The sequence below is a fragment of the Ovis aries genome, chromosome 4 (genome assembly GCF_016772045.2).
Source record: "Ovis aries strain OAR_USU_Benz2616 breed Rambouillet chromosome 4, ARS-UI_Ramb_v3.0, whole genome shotgun sequence".
In the NCBI taxonomy this organism is placed as follows: domain Eukaryota; kingdom Metazoa; phylum Chordata; class Mammalia; order Artiodactyla; family Bovidae; genus Ovis; species Ovis aries.
The window spans coordinates 73,647,178-73,673,944 of record NC_056057.1 but is presented as its reverse complement, the minus strand read 5'-3'; the positions used below and the strand labels follow the sequence as shown (position 1 = coordinate 73,673,944).

Below are 26,767 nucleotides of genomic sequence, written 5' to 3'. Positions count from 1 at the left end.
ATCTCTCCCAGCATCAGAGTCTTTTCCAATGAGTCCACTCTTTGCATGAGGTGGCCAAAGTACTGGAGTTTCAGCTTTAGCATCATTCCCTCCAAAGAAATCCCAGGGTTGATCTCCTTCAGAATGGACTGGTTGGATCTCCTTTCAGTCCAAGAGACTCTCAAGAGTTTTCTCCAACACCACAGTTCAAAAGCAAGAAGAGCTAGGAGTTCAAAACAAGATAAAAGGCAGCAGCAGCCCATAGGTGTGTTGAGCATTGCTCCTTCCCCTAAAATAGCCCCATTTCAGGATCACTCCTTGACCTGAGTGTTGAAAGCTCTTTAACTTTAAAATGTGTTTATAATATGCAAATATGGCTGGGAGAGACTTCAGAGTTTATTGGTTAAGATTGAGTTGGGAGCTAACACTGATAGAAGGGATATTAACGGAATAGTGAGGGTGTCATTGTTGGGATTGAGACCCAACAATGGGTCTCAAAAACAAAATACTTTATTTTTGAAATAAAGTATTGGAGTTCAACAATTTTTTTTTTTTTAACTGGATTTTCCCTCTCTGGCAATTTATAGAAGGTGCTCAACCTGATCTCTGGGCTTTCCTGGTAGTTCAGCTGATAAAGAATCCGCCTGCAACGCGGAAGACCTGGGCTCGATCCCTGGGTTGGAAAGATCCCCTGGAGAAGGGAAAGGCTACCCACACCAGTATTCCGGCCTGGAGAATTCCATGGGCTCGCAAAGAGTCGGACAAGACAGAGCGACTTTCACTTTCACTTTTACCCTGATCTCTAGGGAGCCTCAGAGTTTGATTCCTGAATAATAATGGATTTCCTACCTCTTTTCCAGGCAACTAAACCAAATTCTGGATATATTACCAATCGCCGGTAATTCAACTTTAAAATGGATTTTGCGGAGAATCTTTCCAAAGGTTTTCGGTTTTGTTTTAATCCTAGCTAGTTTCTCCTGTTACCCCTTAAATCTGCTACTCACTTTTTTTTGAAGAACATGTTGCTATAGTGACACTCAAACAGAACACAGACACTCAAGACTACCTGATTTACTACGTCACAGTGTTTTTAATGCCAAATCTGAAAACACCGCTGGCAATTATAGCGATTAGAGCTCTCAAACTATCCAAAACCTTCTCAGAACCAGAGAAAAGTGCTGCACAAAGAAATACGCCCATTCTGTGCATCCATTACATGCAAAACACTGCACTCCATCGTCACTCATTATTTTATTTACTACAAGGAGACCTGTCAGACCAGGAAGGAGACGGGCAAGGTTTGCGGAGTGCGGTAAACAGCATCCCTACAGCAGCAGGGTTCCGCGTGAAGAGCGAGTTTCTAATGCCGGGAGTGGCCAGCCAGGTGAAAGCGCGAGCTCTGCGCAGTCACCGCAGTCTTCCTGCCGGGCCAATAGCGGAGCGGGCGAGAGGGGGCGCGGCCGGCCGGGGCGGGGCAGGTTTTGGCTGCTCGGGGCTCGGCTCACGTGCGCAGGGCGGCTGGAGCCGGCGCCTCCCGGTTCCCCGCCCGCCATGGAGCGGCTGACGTTACCTCCTGGCGGCGCGGCGGCGGTGGACGAGTACTTGGAGTACCGGAGGTGAGGCAGCGCCTCTACGGAGCCAGGAGGCCGGTCCGATCCCCTTCGCGGGAGGAGTGCTGGAGGCGTGGGCAGGGGACCGGCGCTGGGTGGCCTAGGCTCCCGGAATCCCGTTCCCGGGCTGGTGGAGGTGGCTTACTTTGATTGCAGGTTTATTTCTAGTATTGTGATGACACGCAGTTCTATTCTAATAAGTCTCTTCCGAGGCCATTTAAAAGATCTCCGGCTCTGATCCCTTTGAGAAAGGATTATTAACTCCAGATTTATGCAAAGGTCCACTGTTCTTAACTGCCGTTGTAGATCACACGTTGAGTACACCTGGCCTGTAAAAGCAGACATCAGGTTTGCATGTTCACTTTGTAATAGGGTGTGACGTGAACTTCCAAACGTGCCCCGGACCGCGAGGTGCTGGTTTTAGGAGAGACTTTGACTGGTTCTAGAGAAACTCTTATCCGTCGACTCTTATCCGGAGACTGGAAGCGCAGCCGCCCCTAGGGCCTTTGGTAGTGACTCACTGCCTGGGGCCCTGACAAAGGCTGGTGTACCTGCAAGAATGTGTTCTTTTTTTTTTTTTTAAGGTCTCCCAAGAAAGATTTTTGACAGTTGGGAAACTGGATGAGAGGCAGGTGTGTGTGTCTGTGTGTGTGTGTGCAAAGGGGAAGTCAGATGTTCACTGCCTCAGTGGGAAGCAGGTGCAGCCTGAAACCTGAGCCACAGGGGTTGCTCTATCTAAAGGTGGTCCCGCCAAATCCCTTGGGTACAGGGGTTGCTGTCTGACTGCTCTTCCCTTGGACTGTCTAGGTGGTATACTTCTGAGTGACGTCTAGAAATATCTAGTAATTCTGAGCCAGAAAAAGTGAGGATGAGAAGCTTGATGGGTCAGGTCCCATTCCCGGTTAGGTTCACCTAAGGCCAGCAGTCCGGAACAGCTTGTACCCAGAGCTTACCTAGGGCAGAGCTGCTCCTTTAGCCTCCAGTTCTCTACGCCTTTTCCTTAGGAGCACTATGCTGGGTCCTGATGTTGACTGGACACCTTAGATACTTAGATGTTTAGGTATGTGGAATGTGGGCCTTCAGTTGTAGTCTCATGCCTGGCCTATGAAATGTTCGGGCCTGGGGCGAAATTATTTTCCAAACATAAACTACTTGAAATAGTTCTCTGTAGAAGTTAGAGCCTTGATGGTCATATTGTAGCCATCATGGACCAGCAGTGTAACCATCGTTGGGGAGCATCGCCAGGCCCATTGAGATATATTAACCGAATCTGCATTTGAACTAGATCTCCTGGGGATTCTGTAAATAAAGTTTGGGCAACAGTGGTTTAGAACTATATATAATTAATCTCTTTCTTTAAAAGTCTGCATTGATCTTAAGGTCTTTTCAGTAGCTGTTGATATACTTCTTGGTAGCTATAAAAAGGTGAAATAGCCCAAAACTTAGCTCAGAATAAAATGCCCTTAGTTTTATTATTTATTTATTATTATGTACCTTAATTATTTAAGGAAGAAAGTTGTGATGATTTCATAGCTTCTGAATTGGTTTTTACTTTATCTACCATAGCTAAAGGCTTGAAAATATGAGAAAAAGCACTGACTGCACTAAAAGTTATGTAACATTCTGCAAATAACACTTTCCATGACTTTTAAAGGGAGTATGTTCAGTGAGAAATTTCTTCAGTTTTGACCACATGCTTTTGGTTGTGCTTCCTTTTTTCCAAGGGGGACAATTCTTAATTTCCTAAGAAATTAAGAAATAGCAGTAGCTTAATTTTTCCCATAAACATTTGAGGTCTTACTTCCAGAATTAGAAAATGATATGCGTGATTACTCAAGGCATATGTTAGGTATGAAGTGGTGCAGATCTAAGGGTGTTTGTGGGTTCTATCTTAGTTTAAACTTCTGGCCAGGGTTTGGAGTCAGGTATGGACATTAATCATGTTGTCTTCAGCATGGATGATTTTTGTACTATTTTGTTTTGGGGGCAAAGTATATTTAAAGGAGGAAAATATTAGAATTTTTAGCAGTTTAGTCTCCAACTTTAATGTGAAAAATGAGCATGTTTACTTCAGAATCAAAGGAGAAATTGAGATGAATATGTGGTAATTCTCCAGTGATAAACCTGGATCTGTGAAGTCAGATGTTACGAATTCATTGACTTTATTATTTATAATCCTTTTTCATGTGGGAAGCAAAAGCTTTATTACTATTGTGTGTAATTTTGCTGTTAACATGAGCCTAATGTGACAAAATAAAGCCAAAGCAGTCTTTCTTTTGACTATACATTTGACTATACAAGTATAGCTTAATTTTAGAGTTTATTATTTTTAACCCAGAAAAGAAATACACATGGCTTAAGAAAAGTATCTTTTGTTGTAGAATTGTTGGTGAGGATGATGGAGGGAAACTTTTTACTCCTGAGGAATATGAAGAATACAAAAGAAAAGTCTTACCTATGCGTTTACAGAACAGATTGTATGTGAGTTGGCGATCACCCATGGGAATGGATTGTAAACTTGTGGGTCCAGAGACACTGTGTTTTTGTACACATAGGTAAGTTATTTTATTGCTAAGTTTTCTGGTGATTAGGAAATATAAAACTGTAGCAGGGCATATCTTCCTTCTATAAATATTAGTGATGATAATTGAGAAACATTTGAAAACAGGTATTTATATAATATGGCAGAAATTATCTAAGGTTTTTGGGGGCTATAGTTTACATTTTTTCTGTTGTATCTTGTTAGAACTCATTATGGAGTCCCATCACCGTTAGGCATCTTACCTCTTAGCATTGATAAGAAAGATATTGGTGCCTGCAGGCTTTGCTGGGGGTTTTTCGGTTTGGCAGGGGAGCACACTCACTCTGCCTCTTCCACCACTGGACAAGGTAGTAGAGAATGGGTCATCAGATTGCAGAGCTGATTTTATTTTGTTTATTTATTTTTGTCAAATGTGTTTTAAAATTCGTTTTTATTGGAGTGCAGTTGCTTTACAATATTGTGTTAGTTTCTGAAAAGCGGTAGTCAGACTCTGTCGTGTCCGACTGTTTGCAACCCCATGGATTGTAGCCCATCAGACTCCTCTGTCCATGGAGTTCTCCAGGTGAGAATACTGGAGTGGGTTGCCATTCACTTCTTCAGGGGACCTTCCCGACCCAGGGCTTGAACCCAGGTCTCCTGCTTTGTAGGCGGATTCGTTACTGTCTGAGCCACCAGTAAAGCCCATTTTAGTTTCTGCTGTATAACAAAGTGAATCAGGATATATGTATATCCTCTCTTTTTTTGGATTTCCTTCCCATTTACGTCACTGTAGAGTACTGAGTCAGAGAAGGCAATGGCACCCCACTCCAGTACTCTTGCCTGGAAAATCCCATGGGTGGAGGAGTCTGGTAGTCTGCAGTCCATGGGATCTCAAAGAGTGGACAAGATTTAGGGACTTCACTTTGACTTTTCACTTTCATGCATTGGAGAAGGAAATGGCAACCCACTCCAGTGTTCTTGCCTGGAGAATCCCAGGGACAGGGGAGCCTGGTGGGCTGCTGTCTATGTGGTCACACAGAGTCAGACCCGACTGAAGCGACTTAGCAGCAGCAATCTACAAATAGAAGCACATACACACACACACACACACACACACACACACACACACACACACACAGGGGACTGGTTCCAGGACCCATAGTGGATACCAAAATCTGGGGATGCTTGTGCCCCATAGCTGGGCCCTCCTGTTTGCAGATGTGGATTCAGCCAACCTTGGATCATAAACATGATCCTTGGAACACGATATGTGGTTAGTTTGAGCACAGATATGGAACCCATAAACACTGAGGGCCTACTGTGTATTTATTGAAAAAAAATCTACACTTTAAACCCATATTGTTCAAGGGTCAACGCTGTGTGTGTGTGTGTGTGTGTGTGTGCATGTATATGTATATACCTTTCTTTAAACAAAAATACAGGCACACAAGAAAAGGAAATACATGAGGCTGCAGCCATTGATGTGTGTTACCTGCACTTGAGATTTGCATTTGGCTATGTTTGTCATTTTCTACTTTAAATTTTATCACTGCTACAGATCGTAGTTGTAAAGCTCAAAAGGACAAAGCTGCTTCTTGGAAAAATTACAGAAACTATTACGTGGTTTTAGGTAAAAACTTTAGCTTTCTATTCCAGAGGAGCCATGGGAGAGCCTTCCTGTCCTGATCATTTCTGGGGCTCTTTCCTGACATAGTCTTTGTGCAGTTGCTGTTTACACACTTAAGATTTGCCAGAGGTGGTTAGGCGGTTGCTAGGATGAGTCATGTTGTGTGTAGATTGACTTGAAATTTATTTAGCAACCCCAACTAAAAACACTGGAGGAACAGAGGATGAGGGTTATGTTGATATTGTTCAGAATTGAAGAGAGCTTTGGTAAACTTCCATTGAAGTGAAAGTGGTAAAGAATCCACCTGCAATGCTGGAGACCCGGGTTTGATCCCTGTGTTGGGAAGATCCCCTGGAAAAGGGAATGGCTACCCACTCCAGTATTCTTGCCTGGAGAATTCCATGGGCAGAACAGCCTGGTGGGCTAGAGTCCGTGAGGTCGCAAAAAGTTGGACGCAACTGAGAGACTGACACTTCCAATGTTTTCTGGTAAACTTATGTTAGTTTTATCATTTATCCTTATATACGTTTAGTGCCAGTCTCATATCTATGTATAATGGTACAGCATAGAATTGACCTTCAAAATTGACCAACCCCACTTGGATGGAAAAAGTTCTTTAGTACCAGTTGCTCAGTGAGATCTCTGTCTAAATTAATTTTTCTCTTTTATAAAAGTGAAACTTGGGAGGTGGGAGGGAGGTTCCAGTGGAAGGGGACATATGAATACATATGGTTGATTCATGCTTATATATGGCAGAAACCAGCATAGTATTGTAAAGCAATTATCCTCCAAATAAAAATAAATATTTTTTAAAAAATAGAAAAGTGAAAACATTGGAAACATTGAAATGAAGAATATAAAGAAATGTAGAAAAAGACACCACCTAAAGCCAGATGCTGTTAAGAAGTTTTAACATATGTATGTACTTTTTTTATTTACATAATTCAATTCAGTTTAGTTCAGTTCACTCAGTTGTGTCCGACTCTTTGCGACCCCATGGACTGCAGCACACCAGGCCTCCCTGTCCATCAGCAACTCCCAGAGTCTACTCAAACTCATGTCCAGTGAGTCGGTGATGCCATCCAACCATCTCATCCTTTGTCATCCCCTTCTCCTCCCGCCTTCAGTCTTTCCCAGTATCAGGGTCTTTTCAAATGAGTCAGTTCTTTGCATCAGGTGGCCAAAGTATTGGAGTTTCAGCTTCAGCATCAGTCCTTCCAATGAATATTCAGGACTGATTTCCTTTAGGATGGATTGGTTGGATCTCCTTGCAGTCCAAGGGACTCTCAAGAGTCTTCTCCAACACCACGGTTCAAAAGTATCAATTCTTCGGCACTCAGCTTTGTTTATAGTCCAACTCTCACATCCATACATGACTACTAGAAACACCATAGCTTTGACTAGATGGACCTTTGTTGGCAAAGTAATGTCTCTGCTTTGTAATATGCTGTTTAGGTTGGTCATAACTTTTCTTGCAAGGAGCAAGTGTCTGTTAATTTCATGGCTGCAGTCACCATCTGCAGTGGTTTTGGAGCCCAAGAAAATAAAGTCTGTCACTGTTTCCCCATCTGTTTGCCATGAAGTGATGAGACCAGATGCCATGATCTTAGTTTTCTGGATGTTGAGTTTGAAGCCAACTTTTTCACTCTCCTCTTCTACTTTCATCAAGAGGCTGTTTAGTTTTTCTTTCCTTTTGCCATAAGGGTGGTGTCGTCTGCATATCTGAGGTTGTTGATATTTCTCCCGGCAATCTTGATTCCAGCTTGTGCTTCATCGAGTCCAGCATTTCTCATGATGCACTCTGCATATAAGTTAAATAAGCAGGTGCCAATATACAGCCTTAGTTGTTAATTACATGTGTGTATAAATATTGAACCAGTTTTTTATGACAGAATCACAGAAATGTTTCCACCTTGTTCATAGTAATTGCACACAAGATTTTTAATACCTCCTTGATACTCTGGCTAATCCAGTCATGTTCAGCATGTTTCCCCCAGAGCTCCCACAGAATCTCAGGGGCTCATCAGGTGGGGGGCAGCTAAAGGGAAGGACAGACTCTGCTTATGGCTCTTCCCCTAGTGTTAGCCAATTCTGTGTTATCTATTTTATATAGTATTATGGTCTGTAAAAGATTTTATTTGAAGATAAGTTTTCACTGTTAGAGTTAGAAAATTTTTCTTGTAATATACTTATCCATTCCTTTATTATTAGTTTGTGTTGTGTACATCACTATTTAAAGTACTGTTGCTAATACTACCCTTATGCACAGAGCTCTTTATATACATGGAATAATTTTCTCAGGGTTTATTTTTGAACCATCTGGCTTAATGGATGGATTTTTTTCTGTTTCTTGAAACCCTATTAAATGGGATTGGTCCTTTTATAACACTGTTTATAGTGTTGTGAAATATGCACAGTTTAAAAAAAAAACTTTGACTCTCTTTGCTAAGTAAAAATGGTATCTTATTGTTATTTTAACTTGTTACCTAGTATAATATTGAGAGTAATAAATTTAATATGATTTTACTGAGTATCATCTAATGAGAAGGAAGCCAGTGGTCTGAGAAAATTACATACAGCATTTTAGCAAAGAGTTTTGGCTTTTAACAGTGTTTATAATTTATTTTGAAGTTTAAAGTTTAAAGTATATTAAAATAAATTATATTAATATGTGTTTATTGAACTTATTTCAATTCTAAATAGCAGACCTGTGAAAATAAATGTAAATAATGCACTTTGATAAAGAGAATTTCATGAGCTTTTCTTCATACTCGTGGGTTGTGTTTCTATATTAAAGAATCTGTAATAGTATTTTAAGAGAATTATATGCTATATCTTCGTATGTTGCTGTGAAAATTCTCCTTGATTAAAAATCTAGATGGGTGAAGATTTTCTCTGACCAAAGCAACGTAAGTGACAAGTACTGGATTTCGGGGGAATGTATTTACACCTTACTAACAAGAACAATGAACAAAAAATAAAAATGAGAATCATTTTGCCTGTGAGACAACACCAGTTATAATTTTTGGCAGTATCTGCATTGTGCTGTTATTTCTTCCCTTTCATTTCTTTTAGGTATAAGCAACATAAAACTGACTTTGAAACGATTCCTCCGCAGCGCCCCATCAGTCTGCCTTGCCAAGTGAGGGGCTGCCCTTGCAGGGCTTACCTCTATGTGCCTCTGAACGGCACACAGCCCATTCGCTGCAGATGTAAGCACTTTGCCGATCAACACAGTGCAGCCCCTGGCTTTGTATGCAATGCCTGTGAGTTACATTATGATAAACATATAAACAGAATGCTTTTATCCCCTTACTGAATGATGTGTCTCTGTGCCAATTTCATTCAGCTACAGTGACATTGGACAACTGGGAATAATTTGGTGAATACGTACTCTAAAAGTTTGTGGAAAAACTTGGTTGTTCATATGCTTTGTAGTCATCGACCTTAATCTCTAATCTCATGTAATTTGAATAAGGTTAAGTAGTAGTAAAAGATTTTAAAGAATTACTAGATGTGATCTAATTCAAAATTTCAAATTCTGAATGTTCTACGAACTGAATTCCATTTACAGAATAATCATCCTTAAAAAGGATTTTACAGGTCTAAAAATCTTTTATGGTTCACTTGCAGATTATTATGTTACTGCATAAAACATGACTTGATGGGAAAAACAAAATGTAGCTTGATGATTTTAACACTTTGTAGGCGATAGCACCCTTATCTCAACGTGCTTGTGCTGTGCTCAGCCCCTTCAGTCATGTCCGACTCTTTGCGACACTATGGACTGTAACCTGCCTGGCTTCTCTGTCCATGGCATTCTTCAGGCAAGAATACAGGAGTGGGTTGCCATGCCCTCCTCCAGGAAATCTTCCCGACCAAGGAATCAAACCTCATCTCCTGCCCTAAAGGCAGATTCTTTACCCACTGAATAACTGTATCTCAATACCTGTACCCAAATCCCAGCCACCATTTCATATGCTCTCGCCCTTGATCATCCTTTTAAAAACCCTTTGAAATAGGTAGAATATTTTTAAAGTTAGGTCCAGTATTTTTCTTCAGGAGATAGTGTTCCCAGTTCTCTTTGTAGTATCTTGAATTGAAATCTTATGATTAAATATGTTATAAAACATTTTTATTGACAATGGCAGACATAAATTGTTTCACTAAGTATGGAAGTATTTGAATAAAACTTATTTATTATGTGCCTTGGTTTCTGTACATATTTGTCAAAAGTGTGAATGTTTAAGTGTTTTGTTAATGGTATATTCTGGACTCTTTCAATATGGTTTATATTTTTATATATAGTGATTTCATTAAGATATAAGTAACATGCTAAATAATTCATATATAGTTGAAGGGTACAGTTCAGTGGCTTTTACATTCAAAGTTGTTCACCATCACCACAATAAATTTTAGCATATTTTCATCACCCCCAAAAGAAATTTCCTATCCATTATCAGTCATTGCTTATTCCTCTTACCCCTCAACTCTAAACAGCCAGTAACCTACTTTATATCTCTATGGATTTACCTATTCTAAACATTTCATGGAATCAGAGTATTTGGTCTTTTCTGACTAGCATCTTTCACTTAGTATAATGTTTTTATGATTCATCCATGCTGTAGCACACATCAGTACTTCTTTCCTTTTTATTGTTAAACAGTATTCCATTGCATCCTTTCTGTATCTGTGAGTTGGCCTTCCATTATGGCTTTTATGGGGAATTGATGCAGAGACATGTTTCTACGTTATTTCTTCACTACGAGTTGTCCCCCCACACCTGCTTTTAACTCAGTATTTGAGGAGAGGGCCTTCGCTTCCTAACTCTCCAGTGTTTAGCCCAGTATCCTTTAGTCCTAGTTGGTTTTTCCAATTTTTGTTGTTGTTGTTGTTCTGCATACTCCCTTATGCTTTAGCATCTTTTAGAAATAAGAGCAGTGGCTGGAGGAAAGGAGTTCAGGGGTAGAGGTAAGAAGAAGCACTGGCGTCAGAGGACAGTGTATGAAAGATCCAGAATTCAAGTGATTTGGGCCAAATAGTGTAGTGGGCATATAACAGATTACCTATATTTGAAAACATTGAACTCCTTTTATATCTTGATTCAGGTTCTAAGTGTTCGGGATTTCACAGTTGCTTCACTTGTGCTTGTGGTCAGCCGGCATATGCCCATGACACAGTAGTGGAAACTAAGCAAGAAAGACTGGCTCAGGGAAAACCAGTGGGGCAGGACGTTCCTTATGCAGCAATGGGAGGATTAACTGGCTTCAGCTCACTGGCAGAAGGCTACATGCGATTAGATGACAGTGGAATTGGTAAGTGATGATATATGAACTGTGAGCTCGTCATTTTGCTTTTATGTGTGCTAACAATACTGAACCCTTATATTTGTTTTGCACTCTAAGTTCTTTATGTTGTTTTCAAAAAAAATCTCTCATTTGATTTTTGTTTTTTTTAATATTTTATTTTCATATGCAATGTTTGATAAAGGAAAATAAGAAAACATAAGAGGAAAGATCCTTGTTCATGGTATTTAGATTATTCCAACTCACAGCTCCATTGTTTGTAATAGTGAAATAATACTTATTTGATGTGATACAGTTTACTTGTTACCCTACATTATTGTATGTAAATTTCACCATTATAACTACCTCATTTTGGAAACATAGGCTTTTGTACATGTGTGTATATATACACATACATGTTTGTATGTGATAGTTTCAGGTGAAACTAAGGGACTCAGCCATACCTATATGTGTATCCATACTCCCCCAAACTCCCCTCCTGTCAAGGCTACCATATAACATTGAGCAAAGTTCCATGTGCTCTATAGTAGGACCTTGTTGGTTATCTATTTTAAATAGAGCAGTGTGTACATGTCCATCCCAGACTCCCCAACTATCCCTTCCCCACATCCTTCCCCTTTGCAACCATAAGTTCGTTCTCTTGTCTGTGAGTCTCTGTTTTGTAAGTATCTACTGTAAATACTTCTGTTTATGTGGATTTTTAAATAATAAGCGTTTACTTTGTAAAAACAAATTTTTACTTTATAAAAATTATGTAAACATAAGTGAATATTTTCTTGTTATTAAAGATTCAAATAATAGAGAATATTTTCTTGTTATAAAATATTAAAATAATAGAGATGAAGTACAAATCCCTCTGGAACATTTCTCTTAACCCCAGATTCTTTCGTAGAGGGTAATTTGCTGACATCAGTTGATTTGTATTATTCTTTTTAGCATATTTTTTTATAGTTTAGTATTTTTAACTTAAAAAATTTTTTCAAAGCATTGTTATACCAGGACATACACATCTCTTGTTTTTTGTAACTGCTCCATAGTATTCCACATTTTATGTGTATATATATGTATATAAACTGTGCTTAGGTGCTAGTCGTGTATGACTCTTTGCAACCCTGTGGACTGTAGCCCACCAGGCTCCTCTGTCAGTGGGGATTCTCCAGGCAAGAATACTGGAGTGGGTTGCCATGCCCTAACCCAGGGATAGAACCTGGGTCTCCCGAATTGCAGGTGGATTCATTACCATCTGAGCCACCAGGGGAAACCCATATATATGTGTGTATGTATGTGAATATATATATATATATATACACACACACATACACACATATATATTTGTATATGTGCACATCAATTTGTGTATGTGTATATATATGTATATATGTGCATATATACGTATATACACATATATACACATAGCAGTTTATCTAAACGTTTTCCTTGTTCATGGTATTTAGATTATTTCCATTTTATTTATTTATTCATTTTTGCTTTGAACTTGCTTCCTTGTGTACTATGTAAATTTGAGTCTAAGGTAGATGGAGAGAAGTAAAATTCTCGGGTTGAAGTGTCTGCATATGTGAAATTTTAATACATTCTGTTGAATTGCCCTTCAAAAATGCCGTACTTGTTTATACTTCCTCTGGTGATATTGTAGTTTACCTATTTCCAAACATTTATACTGATCGTTGATGTCATCAACCTTAGTTTCATGGCCAGTCTAATGTGTGAGAATACTGTCATTGTTTCAGCCAGTTGACTTCCCTGGTTGTTAGTGAGAGAAGAGTGGCCTTATATTCAGTGGCTATTTTACTTTCTGTGAGTTGTCTGTTCACATGATTCACTCATTTTTATGCTTTATAGTTCCCATTGATTTATAGGAAGTCTTCTTATGTATATATATATGCTGTGTACTAATCCTTTGTATTTATTTTGGATGTATTTTCTTCCAATACATCATTTGTCTTTTGGGATTTTGTTGTGGTTTTACAGTTTTTAAATATTGGAGGCAGGCCTTATCCTACTCTCATTTTATAAATATGCTCTCCTTCACTTTATTTAATTTTTAAAAATTCCATTCCAACTTATTTCATTTTACTTGAATGCTTAATTTTTCTTTTGTTTTTATGTTTAGCTTTCTCTTGTATCTGGAATTTTTTTTGTGTGTGTGAAAGAGTAAGGTGTGTATAACTTCAGTTTTTGTCCAAACTGATGACAAGTTATCCAAAAACATTTTTTCCCAAATAATTTGAAACTGTATCTTTACTATATTCTATCATACTTATTTTATGGCATTGGCTTATTTATCTATTTTGTGCAAATATTTCATATTTTTAAGTATTCTTCATAGTGTGTTTTGATATTTGGTTAAATTCTTTCTGTTTGTGTTCTTTTTTCAAGATTGCCTTGACATATTTATGTATTTTCTTCTCTTGGTTATTTTACAACTAGCTTGTTAAATTCCATAAATAAATTCTTTTCAGTTTTTATGGATACATGATTGTGTTAGGCTCATGCGTCTGTTACAGAAAACCCAATTATCAGTGGCAAACAAAAAATGATGGTAGTGATGTTACTGATAATTATGGCTTTGTACTGCCAGGGTTTGGTCCAGCCTCTTTATGTCTATTACCTCATTTAATCCTCATAACTATTCTGAGTGAGGTGCTGTTATTAATCCTTTTTACAGACAAGGAAAATCAGTGCAGAATAGTAAAACATCTTATTCTGTGTTATTCAACAAGTAAGTGGTAGGGTTGAGCTCAACCCAGAAATTGTTCTGGTCTCATTAGTCTACCTCATTGTTTGCTGCTGCTGCTGCTGCTGCTGCTGCTGCTAAGTCACTTCAGTCGTGTCCGACTCTGTGCGACCCCATAGACGGCAGCCCACCAGGCTCCCCCGTCCCTGGGTTTCTCCAGGCAAGAACACTGGAGTGGGTTGCCATTTCCTTCTCTAGTGCATGAAAGTGAACAGTGAAAGTGAAGTCGGTCAGTCGTGTCCAACCCTCAGCGACCCCATGGATTGCAGCCTACCAGGCTCCTCTGTCCATGGGATTTTCCAGGCAAAACTACTGGAGTGGAGTGCCATGGCCTTCTCATTGCCTTCTTCATTGTTGTCTATTTCTGTGCAACTACTCTATTGTTTCCATAACTTCAGCTTTATAATAAATTATTATGTATGACTTCATTTTATTACTTTAGGATTTTCCCGACCTATTCTTTCCTTTCAGTTTTTTCAGAACTTTGATATTATTTTTGAAAACATTCTATTATTTTAGTTGAGTGTATAGATTAATATAGGAAAGAAATACTGTTTTAAAATATTGAGTCTTCATTTCTTTGTTGTCTTCTGTATAATTACGTGGAATTCTCAAGTTATCTTCATAAAAGTCCTACACAATTCTTAACTTTATTTCTAGATATTTCATCATTTTTTGTAGCTTATGATACATGAGTTTTTCCCTTCCTTTGTATTTTCAAGCTGATTGTTTATATATAAAAAAGGAAATATTTTATGCAGCTTTTGTGACTAGTCATTATTACTTAATCTTAGAATTTTAAATGTAAATCTTTAGTTGATTTTGCAAATATTATTGACCCTTGAACAACAGGGGTTTGAACTATGAGGGTCCACTTATATGTGGATTGTTTTCAATAGTAAACACCATAGTACTGCATGATCTGCAGTTGGTTGAATCTGTGAATGTCGAACTGGAGATACAGAAGACGGACTATAAAGTTATATGCAGATTTTGACTGCATGTAAAGGGTTAATACCCTTAACGCTTGCATAGTTCAAAGGTCAACTGTAAGATATTTTTGCCTCTTCCTTTCCAATATTTATGAGTCTTCTTATTTTTGATTCAACAAAATGGCTGGTACTTTAAGAACACTGCTAAGTAGTAGTGGTAGTAGCCAACATCTTTGTCTTTTTGTGACTATTGGTCTTTTATCACTTAAGCATCTTTATAATAGAAAGAAAGGAAACCTCCCCCTTTTGACTCCTGAGGGATGGTGGGTGTAAAGAGAGGTGAGAGTGAGAAGAGGAAACATAAGATGTTTTTGTCTTGATTTTATATGTAGGGGAGCCTGGAGCAGAGAGAAGTCTGCCCTGTTAGCCACGTACAGTCCTGGGTAGAGAGAACATCCTGCTGGAATTTGGCTCCTTTGTGAGGCTGAAGGAGGCTGTGATTCCCAGCTCATAGAGGGTGCTTGGAAGGCAGCAGAGCTGTGAGGCAGCAGGCCTGCCATGACATCTGTCATAGCAAGGGCAAAGGTGACAGCAGAGCAGAGCTCCATGTGGGTCTCCTGCTCTAGGGAATTCAGTAGAAAAAGAGGCAGGCATCTGAGAGGTCTGTGAGGCTTGCTGTGCAAGAGTGTGAGGCTACCAGGCCCTGAGAAGCTGAGGGATTAAATTCCCACTTACGGCCAGCCTTTAGCACCTGAAGTCAGTAGTGCACGTAGCGACCAGAGGACACGCAGGGACCTGGCTGAACCTGAGCCCTCTTGTCTGAAATTCCCACAGGTCACAAGAGGGAGGAGCTGAAAAGAAGGGAGCAGGGATCTGAAGGCCTGAGCGGTTGTCCTCAACAGCACACTGTTCACCTTATAGAAAAGGATTCAGTTTAAAAAGCAAATGGGACTAGAAGTTTATTTCCTCCCCTCTACCCTTGGAAGGGGACAGGCATGTGGGGGAAGGGTGACGTTTATGAAGAAGTAGGCACTTACCACTTCTCTCTGCAATTTCCTTCCTATTGGTCCTGAAGTCAGTGTATTCAGCAGGAGGTCTTTGTAGGTTGGGGTTTAGGGTTGTGGACGTTTCCTCGTTTTATTGAATAAGTTTTCTTTATTTTTGCATTCCTTGTCCTTAGATGGTGTCCCAGTGAGGAATGGAGGAAAAATGTTTATTCAGCCCTCTTCAACCAGAGGCTTTTTTTCCCTCTGAATGTCTCACTTTTTATTATGTTTTTTGACTGTGTTAAGGTTTTATACTTCTTTGCTGACGTATAGTTGTGTTTTTGTGTAATTTTTTTCTGTGAAAAAAGATCTCTCAGAAATTCAGAAATGCTTTTACCCATTTGACTCTACTTTATATGGCAGATAAAAATTTTTTTAAAAAATTCTTTTTACAGAAAGGATTTTTCTAATGATTCTACTGGGGTTCTAATTTATTTCACTTTTGAAATAACTTCCTTGTATCCTAACAGAGATTTAATTTTCATTCTTCACATTTTTGTCCTCAGGTGCACCATCAGCTGAATTTTTAGACTCTCCAGTTACGGCCATGGACCACCCATTTCTAAAGGCATTTCAAGCATCATCTAGCTCTTCTCCAGAAACGCTAACAGGTGGTAATGAAATTAAACTGAGAAATATTTTTGGTTTTAGTAAACAAGAATGTAAATTGATATATTTTCCAGATTACTGTTTTCCCCCCAATATTACCATAATTTGATTATAATTTTTCTTTCATATTACCCAGGCACTAAGAAAAAACAATGAACTTCATTTTTAACTGGGAAAAACTGCTAAATTATGAAGTGAACTGAAGCTCAGTCCTGTCCGACACTTTGCATCCCCATAGACTGTAGCCTGCCAGACTTCTCAGTCCATGGGATTTTCCAGGCAAGAGTACTGGAGTGGGTTGCCATTCTCTTCTCCAGGGGATCTTCTCGACCCAGGGATTGAACCCACGTCTCTTGCATTGTAGGCAGACGCTTTACCCACTGAGCCACCCAGGAAGAAGATTCTGATAATACTATAGTTTGGAGCTTTAAAAACCTTGGTTCATGTAATTGCTTTGATGTCTGAATAAGAACACCCTCTAGTGGTCTAATTGCCTTGATCCTTGAAACTTTAGGTTCTCCAAAGTAAGATGTAATCTAGTGATAATCATAAGTTAGCAAGGTTTTATCATTCGTAAGTTACACATAAAAATGAATGGAATTTATTTTTAAGCACTTTATTACATTTTCCTTATTGTAAATAAGAATAAAAACAATGAAAGACTATATGATTTATGAGGTACTTACAACCCACTCCAGTATTCTTGCCTGGAGAATCCCATGGACAGAGAAGCCTGGTGGGCTACAGTCCACGGGGTCGCAAAGAGTCGGACACGACTGAGCGACTTAACTAACTAACTACTATTTTAAAATATTTTTAAATAAGAATTTTCCTTTTATTTTCATACAGCCTTTCCAGGTACCCTGACCTTTTCCGCAAAGAATTTTAAGGCTGCTTACAAAACAACACACAATGATGAAATTATAAAATGTAGATAGAAGTTAAGAAATTAAAACCAAACCAAAAGGACATAATTGTGTCGTTTTGTTTTGTTTTGTTTTTAGTTAAGTAGTCAGTTGGAGATAGTTAAAAAATTATTTCAGTTTTGAAAACTTTGAAAGCAGATATTAGCATCACTTACGGTTGCCTATGCAAACTGCCGTAATCCATTCAGGTGGCTGTAACAAAATGCCATAGATTTGGGTGGCTTATAACAACAAAAAGTGACTTCTCAGTTCTGGAGGTGGGGAAGTCCAGGTAAGGGTGCCAGCATGGCTGTGTTCTGGGGAAGGGCCTCTTCCTGATCCACATGCACTGCCTTCTTGTGTCCTCACGTGGTAGAAGGGTTGGGAAGTCTCTTTGGCATCTCTTTTATAAGAACACTAATCCCATTCATGAGGGCTCCACCTTCATAACCTAAGAACCTCCCAAAGGGCCCACTTCCTAAGATCATCACACTGGGCATTAGGATTTCAACATATGCCTTTTGGTGGTGGGGGGCACACACATTCAGACCGTAGCACAAACCTTCAGCAGTTACTTCTGTGCATTATCTGTTGCAGGGTTACAGCAATTTTTAGTTACAAAATGTAAAATGTAGTTGAACAAAATTGAGCACTGCTGTGAAATAGCTATATGGTGTTACTTAATAGTGCTTCCCTGGTGGCTCAGATAGTAATGAATTTACCTGCCATGCAAGAGACCCAGGTTCAGTCCTTGGGTTGAGAAGATCCCCTGGAGAAGTGAATGGCTACCCACTCCAGTATTCTTGCCTGGAGAATTCCATAGACAGAGAAGCCTAACTAGGCTACAGTCCACTTGAATATTTGGAGAATGTTTACCAATGAACATTACTTTTTTAAAAACACACATATATATATTCTTTTTAATATTTTTTTCCATTATAGTTTCTCACAGGATATTGAAATAGTTCCCTGTGCTATACAGTAGGACCTTGATTTTTTTTCATCTGAATGTAATAAATTTGTGTCTAACAACCTCAAACTCCCAGTCAATCCTGTCCCTCCCCCCTACCCCCCTAACATTATTTTCGTCTTATGATGCTTTCTGAAAAAGAGGGAATAGGATCAGTGATTCATTTAGATAATTTCTGGTTTGAAAACTAAAATCACTTGGTAGGAGGAAAGTTTTTTTTTTTCTGTTTTTTATTTCAGAAGAATTTATAATTATATCAAATGTTACATATTACAGTTGGCCCTTGATCAGCACAGCAGAATTAGGGGGCCCAACCCCTGTGCAGCTGAAAATCCTCATGAAAGTGTACGGTTGGCCTTCTATATCCGCAATTCCTCCACATCTGGGCATACAACCAACCTAGTATCATATAGTACTGTGTGTAGTAGGTATTTATTGAAAATAACCCAAGTGTATCCACACAGGTCAAACCCATATTGTTCAAGGGTTTGTACTGAGATTTGATTTTCCTTGTTAGTAGGTACAAGTAGTCAAGTTTCTTCCTTAAGGAAACCAGAAGAGGACGATATGGCTTTCTTTGAAAGACAACACCAGGAGAGGGTAAGTCTGTTGGAAAATCTGCTTACATTAAGCATTTACTTGTAACAGAGACACTGTAGGGCAGTTATATATTGATTGTGGATCATCATTAAAATCTTTACTTATAGCTGGTGTTAGGCCTTGAGGCTTATTTAGAATAATTCAGAGAGAAACAGGTCTGCTAAAAATGATGTTAATGGCCACATAACCACGATGGTGTGATCAGTCACCTAGAGCCAGACATCTTGGAATGCGAAATCAAGTGGGTCTTAGGAAGCATCACTATGATCAGAGCTAGTGGCAGTGATGGAATTCCAGCTGAGCTATTTCAGATACTAAAAGATGATGCTGTGAAAGTGCTGCACTCAGTATGCCAGCAAATTTGGAAAACTCGGCAGTGGCCACAGGACTGGAAAAGGTCAGTTTTCATTCCAATCCCAAAGAAGGGCAATGCCAAAGAATGTTTAAACTACCACACAGTTGCACTCATCTCATAGGCTAGCAATGTAATGTTCAAAATTTTCCAAGCTAGGCTTCAGCAGTACTTGAACTAACCTCCAGATGTTTAAACTAGATTTAGAAAAGACAGGAACCAGAGATCAAATTGCCAACATCTGTTGGATCATAGAAAAAGCAGGAGAGTTCCAGAAAAACATCTATTTCTGCTTCATTTAACGTGTGAATCACAACTGTGGAAAATCCTTAAAGAGAATACCAGACCATCTTACTTGCCTGCTGAGAAATCTGTATGCAGGTCAAGAGGCAACATTTAAGAACCAGACATGGAACGATGGACTGATTCCAAACTGGGAAAGGAGTATGTTAAGGCTGTATGTTGTCATCTTGCTTATTTAACTTATATGCAGAGTACATCATGTGAAATGCCGGATTGGATGAAGCATAAGCTGGAATCAAGATTGCCAGGAGAAATATCAATAACCTCAGATATGCAGATGACAACACCCTTATGGCAGAAAGCAAAGGGGAACTAAAGGGCCTCTTGATGAAAGTGAAAGAGGAGAGTGAAAAAGCTGGCTTAAACCTCAACATTAAAAAAATGAGTTTTTAATTAAGTAGCAAGTATCCTTTTTTATCTGACTTTACATCAGTATCGATTTTGTCCTGACATGGAAGTTTCTAAGGGCTACTTCTAAGTAATAAGAAATATACCAAAATGTACAAATAATTCCAATTATGGAAAGACATTAAGCATATTTATCTAGACAGCATATTAAAAAGCAGAAACATCACTTTGCCAACAAAGGATAGTCTTTAGTCAAAGCTGTGGTTTTTCCAGTAGTCATGTATGTGAGAGTTGGACCATAAAGAAGGCTGAGCACTGAAGAATTGATGCTTTGAACTGTGGTTTGGAGAGTCCCTTGGACTGAAAGGAGATTAAACCAGTCAATCCTAAAGGAAATCAGTTCTGAATATTCATTGCAAGGACTGATGCTGAAGCTGAAACTCCAGTACTTTGGCCACCTGATGCGAAGAACTGACTCAATGGAAAAGACCCTGCTGCTGGGAGGGATTGAAGGCAGGAGGAGAAGGGGACGACAGATGATGAGATCATTGGATGGCATCACCGACTTGATGGACTTGACTTTGAGTAAACTCCGTGAGTTGGTGATGAACAGGGAAGCCTGGCGTGCTGCGGTCCACAGGGTTGGCAATGACTCAGATGACTGAGTGACTGAACTGAACTGAAATGAGATATCCAGTGAACTAGTGAAGTTGCTCAGTTGTGTCTGACTCTTCGTGACCCCATGGACTGTAGCCTACCAGGCTCCTCTGTCCATGGAATTTTCCAGGCAAGAGTACTGGAGTGGGTTGCCATTTCCTTCTCCAAGGGATCTTCCCAACCCAGGGATCGAACCTGTGTCTCCCGCATTACAGGAGGATGCTTTACCATCTGAGCCACCGGGGATGCCCATATATATAATGTATATTATATGTTATTAAGATATAATAATATATAATATAGATAATGATATATATATTATATTTATAATATATTTTATATCTTAATAACATATAATATACATTATATATATACTATATATATGGGCATCTCCGGTGGCTCAGCAATAAAGAATCCACCTGCCAATGCGGAAGACGCAGGTTCCATCCCTGGGTTGGGAAGATCCCTGAGAAGGAAATGGCAACCCACTCCAGTACTCTTGTCTGGGAAATCATTTGGACGGAGGAGCCTGGCAGGCTACAGTCCAGGGGTCGCAGAGAGTATATACCTTATTGGGCAGCACAGAAAGTTCTTTTGGAAAACACTGATCCAAGAAAAAGAAGTGTGATAGAATCTCAGGGGGAAAGAGGAAATGGTCAGAGTGAGAAAAGGAGAGACTATTATTGCAGCATCATCAAGGCTTTAGTCAAATCAGTGTTCTTGGAAAACACACAGACACAACTAAGCTTTAGTGTTTTCTCGTAAGCTTATGAGGGGCAGGGTTCTAAATTCCTTCTTTCCCTCCTCCGGGAACTTGGGCAGTGTTGACTGCCTTGAAAACATGTGAATAGTATTTGCTTGTGGCAAGGTAAATGGGGGAGTTCTTATCTGTGAATGTTTTAGGGGATATCCCTGGCCCATCCAGACCTAGAATTTATGGATTTATTGGTTGTAGTTTTATTATAACTCTTTAGCCTGTATGATGAATGGAGTGTAAAAACTAAGAAACTCAAACCTAACGACTTTCTCTCGGCTGACCTGTACCATTCACACTACTAGTGCTTGTCTTATACTCCAAAAAACTTAAGACAAGCACCATTGAGGGAAAAGGACAATTAGGAAGCTGAATCTGATGGGTTCAGGGCCGCCTGTAGAAAGCAGTAACATCCAAATCTGGTTTTGCTTTTTGCTAATCGGTATCATTGGGTGTGGGGAAAAGTTGGTTTTGATAATTGAAGCTTTTGTGGTAAAATAGCTTACTAACTACGTCTATATCTTATTGAAGAGTTGCTTCTTAGCTTGTTTTATATATCAGGTCAACTTGTTTTCTTCCATTGTGGATGACCTTTGGTCTCTTTTCCGTATAAAAGGAGAATTGTATTAAGGAAACAATTATTAAAGGTCAACTAGTTGCACAATACTGTGTTAATGCCAGAAAATTTTTTTAAAAGGGAGCAAAAAGAGGTGTTTTGCCATTTGGAGACTGTATTAGGGGGATGTATTTACTAGGTGGGCTTCCCAGGGAGCTCATTGGTAAAGAATCTGCCTGACAATGCAGAAGGCGCAGGAGACCTGGGTTTAGTCCTTGGGTTGAAAAGATCCCCTGGAGAAGGAGATGGCAGCCTGCTCCAGTATTCTTGCCTGGAAACTTCCATGAACAGAGGAGCCTGGTGGGCTACAGTCCACAAGATCACAAAGATTTGAACACAGCTGAGCACACACACGCATTTGCTAAGTACTGTTTGAAATGAGCAAACACTGCTTTTGCTTTTGCTTGTATGTTTAGCATCTTTGATCTTTTTGATGTTGTGTTAAAGTGTTAGTCACTCAGTCATGTCTGACTCTGTGATCTCATGGATCGTCTCCTCTGACCATGGAATTCTCCAGTCAAAAATACTGAAGTGGGTAGCCATTCTATTCTCCGGGGGATCTTCCCAGCCCAGGAATCAAACCCAGGTCTCCTGTATTGCAGGCAGACTCTTTACCATCTGAGCCAACAGGGAAGCCCTTTTTGATGTTACTACAAATCTAACCCTTGACCCTAAATGAGAGGGGTGAGTGAAAGTTGCTCAGTCATGTCTGACTCTTTGCAACCCCAGGGACACCACAGTCCATGGAATTCTCTGGGCTAGAATACTGGAGTGGGTAGCCTTTCCCTTCTCCTGGGGATTTTCCCACTCCAGGGATCAAAGCCAGGTCTCCCACATTGCAGGCAGATTCTTTACCAGCTGAGCAACAAGGGAAGCCCAAGAATACTGGAGTGGGTTGCTGCTGCTGCTGCTAAATTGCTTCAGTCATGTCCAACTCTGTGCAACCCCATAGACAGCAGCCTACCAGGCTCTGCTGTCCTTGGGATTTTCCAGGCAAGATCACTGGAGTGGGTTGCCATTTCCTTCTCCAATGCATGAAAGTGAAAAGTGAAAGTGAAGTCGCTCAGTCGTGTCCGACTCTTCGAGACCCCATGGACTGCAGCCCACCAGGTTCCTCCATCCACGGGACTTTCCAGGCAAGAGTACTGGAGTGGGTTGTAGCCTATCCCTTCTCCACCAGATCTTCCCTACCCAGGAATCAAACTGGGGTCCCCTGCATTACAGACGGATTCTAGCATTTATTGAGTGCTTACTAAGTACCTAGATTTATATATATATATAATCTTATTTAAACCTTTGGAACAACCCCTTACATAGTACCTATTACTATGCCGTTTCTAGAAATTACAAAGCTGTTAGCTAAATAACTTGCCTTAGGTGGTTAATCACTACTTAAGGGACTTCCCTATAGCTCTGATGGTAAAGAATCTGCCTGCAACGCAGAAGACCCAGGTTCAATGCCCGGATCAGGATGGTCCCTTAGAGAAGGAGATGGCAACCCACTCCAATATTCTTGCCTGGAAAATTCCATGGAAAGAAGAGCCTGGGAGGCTACAGTCCGTGGGGTCATAAAGAGTCGGACACAATTAAGCGACTAACATACACACAGAGAATTCAAGTACTCTTCTGTCTGATTCTAAGGCTTATAATCTTTGTCTTAGAATGGAGTGTTCTTTGAGGGACCTATGGATGGCTTGTTGACTGACTACTGGTACAGAGTATAAGTGTGATATGAGTGTATAATATTTATATTTGGTTGTGCTATGAGACATGCAGGATTTCATTTCTCTGACCAGGGGTTGAACCTCTGTCATCTGCAGTGGAAATGGGGAGTCTTAACCACTAGACCACCAGAGAAGTCCCGAGTGTATGTATCAATGAGGTTCCCAACCAACTGAAAGAGGAGAGAGAAAGGGGAAAAGATGGGAAAGAAACTGAGGTGGGAGTTTCAGTTTTATAATTAGGAAGTTATTTGTAAGTTGGTGAGATCGGGTAGACTGATTTTACTAGATCTCTTCTGCTTTCTTGGTATTATTCCTATCACATTAGAAGATAAGAGGCCCTGCCTCCACCCACCCAGCCCTATAATTTCTCTTCCTTCTCCTGCAGGGCCAAGGCAGTGCTGCTGCCTGTGGGAACTGGTGTATGTGAGCATGAGTAGCAGTAAGAAGACGTGTTTTGTGCTCTTTGGAGTCTTCCCCATGCCCCCCCCCCCCCAGAAAAGACTTTGTGTGTTTCTAAAAGATCAGAAGGCTGCTTCTTAGGGTATGCAAGCTTCTTCTTTGTTTCAGTTACGATGGAGAAAGACAACCTTCTGGAAGGTAACTGTTGCAATGCAGAAATCCGAATTGTAGGAAACTGTCCTTTAAGCAGGATGTGTTCCAGGGGTAATCGAACTGGATTAGGTGTTTCCTGTAATGCTGTAGGGAATGTGCACAGGCTGGATCTAAGGTTAGGCATTCAAGCTTTTTTTTTTTTTTAATTAATTTTAGAGGCAATTAAAAATAATCATTTCTCCAAATCAATATTCATTATTGTTGCGTTGTTAAAATGCTTTGGTAAAGTTGAAATCAAACCATACTTGATTATGTTTGTAATTAGAAAATTTTGTCAGTCTTTGACAATGCTTCACCCACACACAGAGCCCTTGATAGGACCCTCTCTGCAGGGTTCTTGCTTTTGTGCTCATTGTGTGAGTCCTCTGTTCAGTCAACACTCCTCAAGTCTCTCTTGTGTGCTGAGCTCTGTGTGTATGTGTTTGTGTGTGTGTGTAAGTGAGACTCTCTGCCTCTTCCCCTCCCTCTGGCCCACTCTCTCTGTCTCTAAGGTGTTGCTGAAGTCTGCCTTTGCTCTGAGAGAAAGAGAAGAAAAAGAGGAGCAAGAGGGATTGGGAGCTTGTATACCCCAATAAACCATATTTTAAAAATTCAGTTAGGTCCCTTCAACATCAGGTTGTGGCTTTAGTATTTAGCAGCTTAAGAACTGCTAAATAATTGTGTAAAATGGCTGTGATAAATAAGACATGAATCCAAATGAAGTATGTACCACTTTTTTTTTCTTAAGGATGATTTACAAATTAATATATCAACAAATATTTAAAATTTTCAGATAAAAATGGAAAAGGCTGCTAAGCAGAAAGGAAAAGCACCATTGCCAGCAACTATGAAACCTTCATGAACGCTACTGGGGAAATTAAAACCAGCATCCAAATATGTCTTGTGTGTGTTAATTATTTAAACATAATAATAGTTTATTTTTCCTCAAATTACTTACATTTTTTCTATGTAAAAATGTCTTTTGAATGTTTCCTTATTTACACATGATAGTACCTTATATTACTTTTGCCAAAATTTATGATTTATTATTTTATATAAACTTTTTTCTCTCTCCTAACAAATGAGGCTATTTTCATGTTAGTCAAAACCTTAAAGTACAGTAGCTATTTTGAGTTTATAATAATGTAACCTTTTCAGGCTACTTAAAAATTTTAAGATGTTATTGAGGGTTTGAACAAACATTTCATTCAAAATAGTTAAATTAAAATCTTTAGTTTTTTTATTTTCTTAACTTTGTAATGTTGATTTATGTTTTAAAATAAAAACTTTTAAAATTATATAATTACTTTATAGTGGTATCTAATGATTTTTAGGTTGTTTTGTTAATATGAGGGGCTTTCCTCGTGACTCAGATGGTAAACAATATGCCTGCAATGCAGAACACATGGGTTCGATCCCTGGGTTGGAAAGATCCCATGGAGGAAGGCATGGTAACCCACTCCAGTATTCTTGCCTGGAGAATCCCACGGACAGAGGAGCCTGGCGGGGTACAGTCCATAGGGTTGCAAAGAGTTGGACATGACTAAAGCGACTTAGTAAGCATGCACATTAACTATGAATTATTGATAAGTGTATTGACACCTCTTGTGTGCCATTTCAATTTTTTTTTGGTCCCCCTCTAACCACAGTACTGCTGTGAAACACTTCCAAGCAGACTTCTGACAGCTTCACATGGAAGCTGTTTGATGGCACTCTGTCTTGGGACCACGCCATTACTCTCTTGCTGTATTATCTAAAGATCCTCTGACACTGTAGCTTGGGATGCTCACTGGAACCCCTCTGCATCATACATGTTAGTGCATGTGGAACATTTACTATGACTGACTACATTCTATGACATAAAACAAGTCTCAATGCTTTTTTAAGATTCAGGTAATAAATTATGTCCTCTGACTACAAAGGCATTAAGTTAGAAATCAGTAACAAAGATGTCCCAATATCTGGGACTTCGCCAAATATTTGAAAGTTATACAACATATGTCTATAAATATCCCATGGGTTGAAAAAGAATTCAGAAAAAGAATCAAACCACTTAATGGAATGAGAATGGAAATAAAAATATGTGTGATTCAGCTAAAGCAGTAGTTAGAGGGAAATTGAGAGTGGCAAATGCCTATACCAGAAAAGATTTCAAATCAGTGACCTCAGCTTTCACCTTAAGAAACTAGAGAAAGAAGAGCAAATTAAAATTAAAATTAAATAGGAAAAAGGAAATAATAAAGATCAGAGCAGAAATGGAAAACAAAAGTTATAGAAACATGAATAAAACTAAATGCTGTTTAGTTCTTTTTTTTTTTTTGAGAAAAAATTGATAGACCTCTATTAATAGCTAGGTTAATCAGCAAAGGAGAAAGCACACAATTCACCATTAGGGACAAGAGTGGTGATGTTACCATAGTTTCTGAGATAGTAAAGGAATGTTATCAACAATTCATGCCAATGAATTTGCTTAAATTCCTTAAAAGACACAAAATGTAAAGTTCATTCAATAATTAATAGATGACTAGCCTTAGATTGATTTTATGCTGATTAGACTTTTTC

At 39.4% G+C, this 26,767-nt stretch overlaps 2 protein-coding genes across 7 annotated transcripts in view; both read left to right on the top strand.

Moving 5' to 3' along the window:
* Window positions 1-1,455: 1,455 nt before the first annotated feature.
* Window positions 1,456-25,503, top strand: FAM221A (family with sequence similarity 221 member A). Of its 6 annotated transcripts, XR_006059653.2 has the most exons (8): window positions 1,456-1,595; window positions 3,971-4,144; window positions 8,813-9,003; window positions 10,846-11,052; window positions 16,283-16,387; window positions 18,778-18,860; window positions 24,000-24,211; window positions 24,999-25,503. XR_006059653.2 is itself a non-coding variant. In XM_027968674.3 (7 exons), the coding sequence occupies exons 1-7, from the start codon at window positions 1,531-1,533 to the stop codon at window positions 25,065-25,067; spliced, it is 891 nt and encodes a 296-aa protein (XP_027824475.1). In that variant the 5' UTR covers window positions 1,456-1,530; the 3' UTR covers window positions 25,068-25,503. The 6 variants fall into 6 exon arrangements, 5 of the variants coding, with proteins under 5 accessions (XP_027824475.1, XP_012032312.1, XP_027824476.1 ...); XM_027968674.3 differs by lacking the exon at window positions 24,000-24,211 and having other exon boundaries at window positions 18,781-18,860; XM_012176922.5 differs by lacking the exon at window positions 24,000-24,211.
* The window catches only part of STK31 (serine/threonine kinase 31), a 93,043-nt gene continuing 85,053 nt past the window's right edge, over window positions 18,778-26,767 (top strand). The window contains exon 1 of the mRNA XM_027968673.3: window positions 18,778-18,860. The gene's annotated coding sequence lies outside the window, so the exon portion shown is untranslated. The remainder of the gene's footprint in view (window positions 18,861-26,767) is intronic.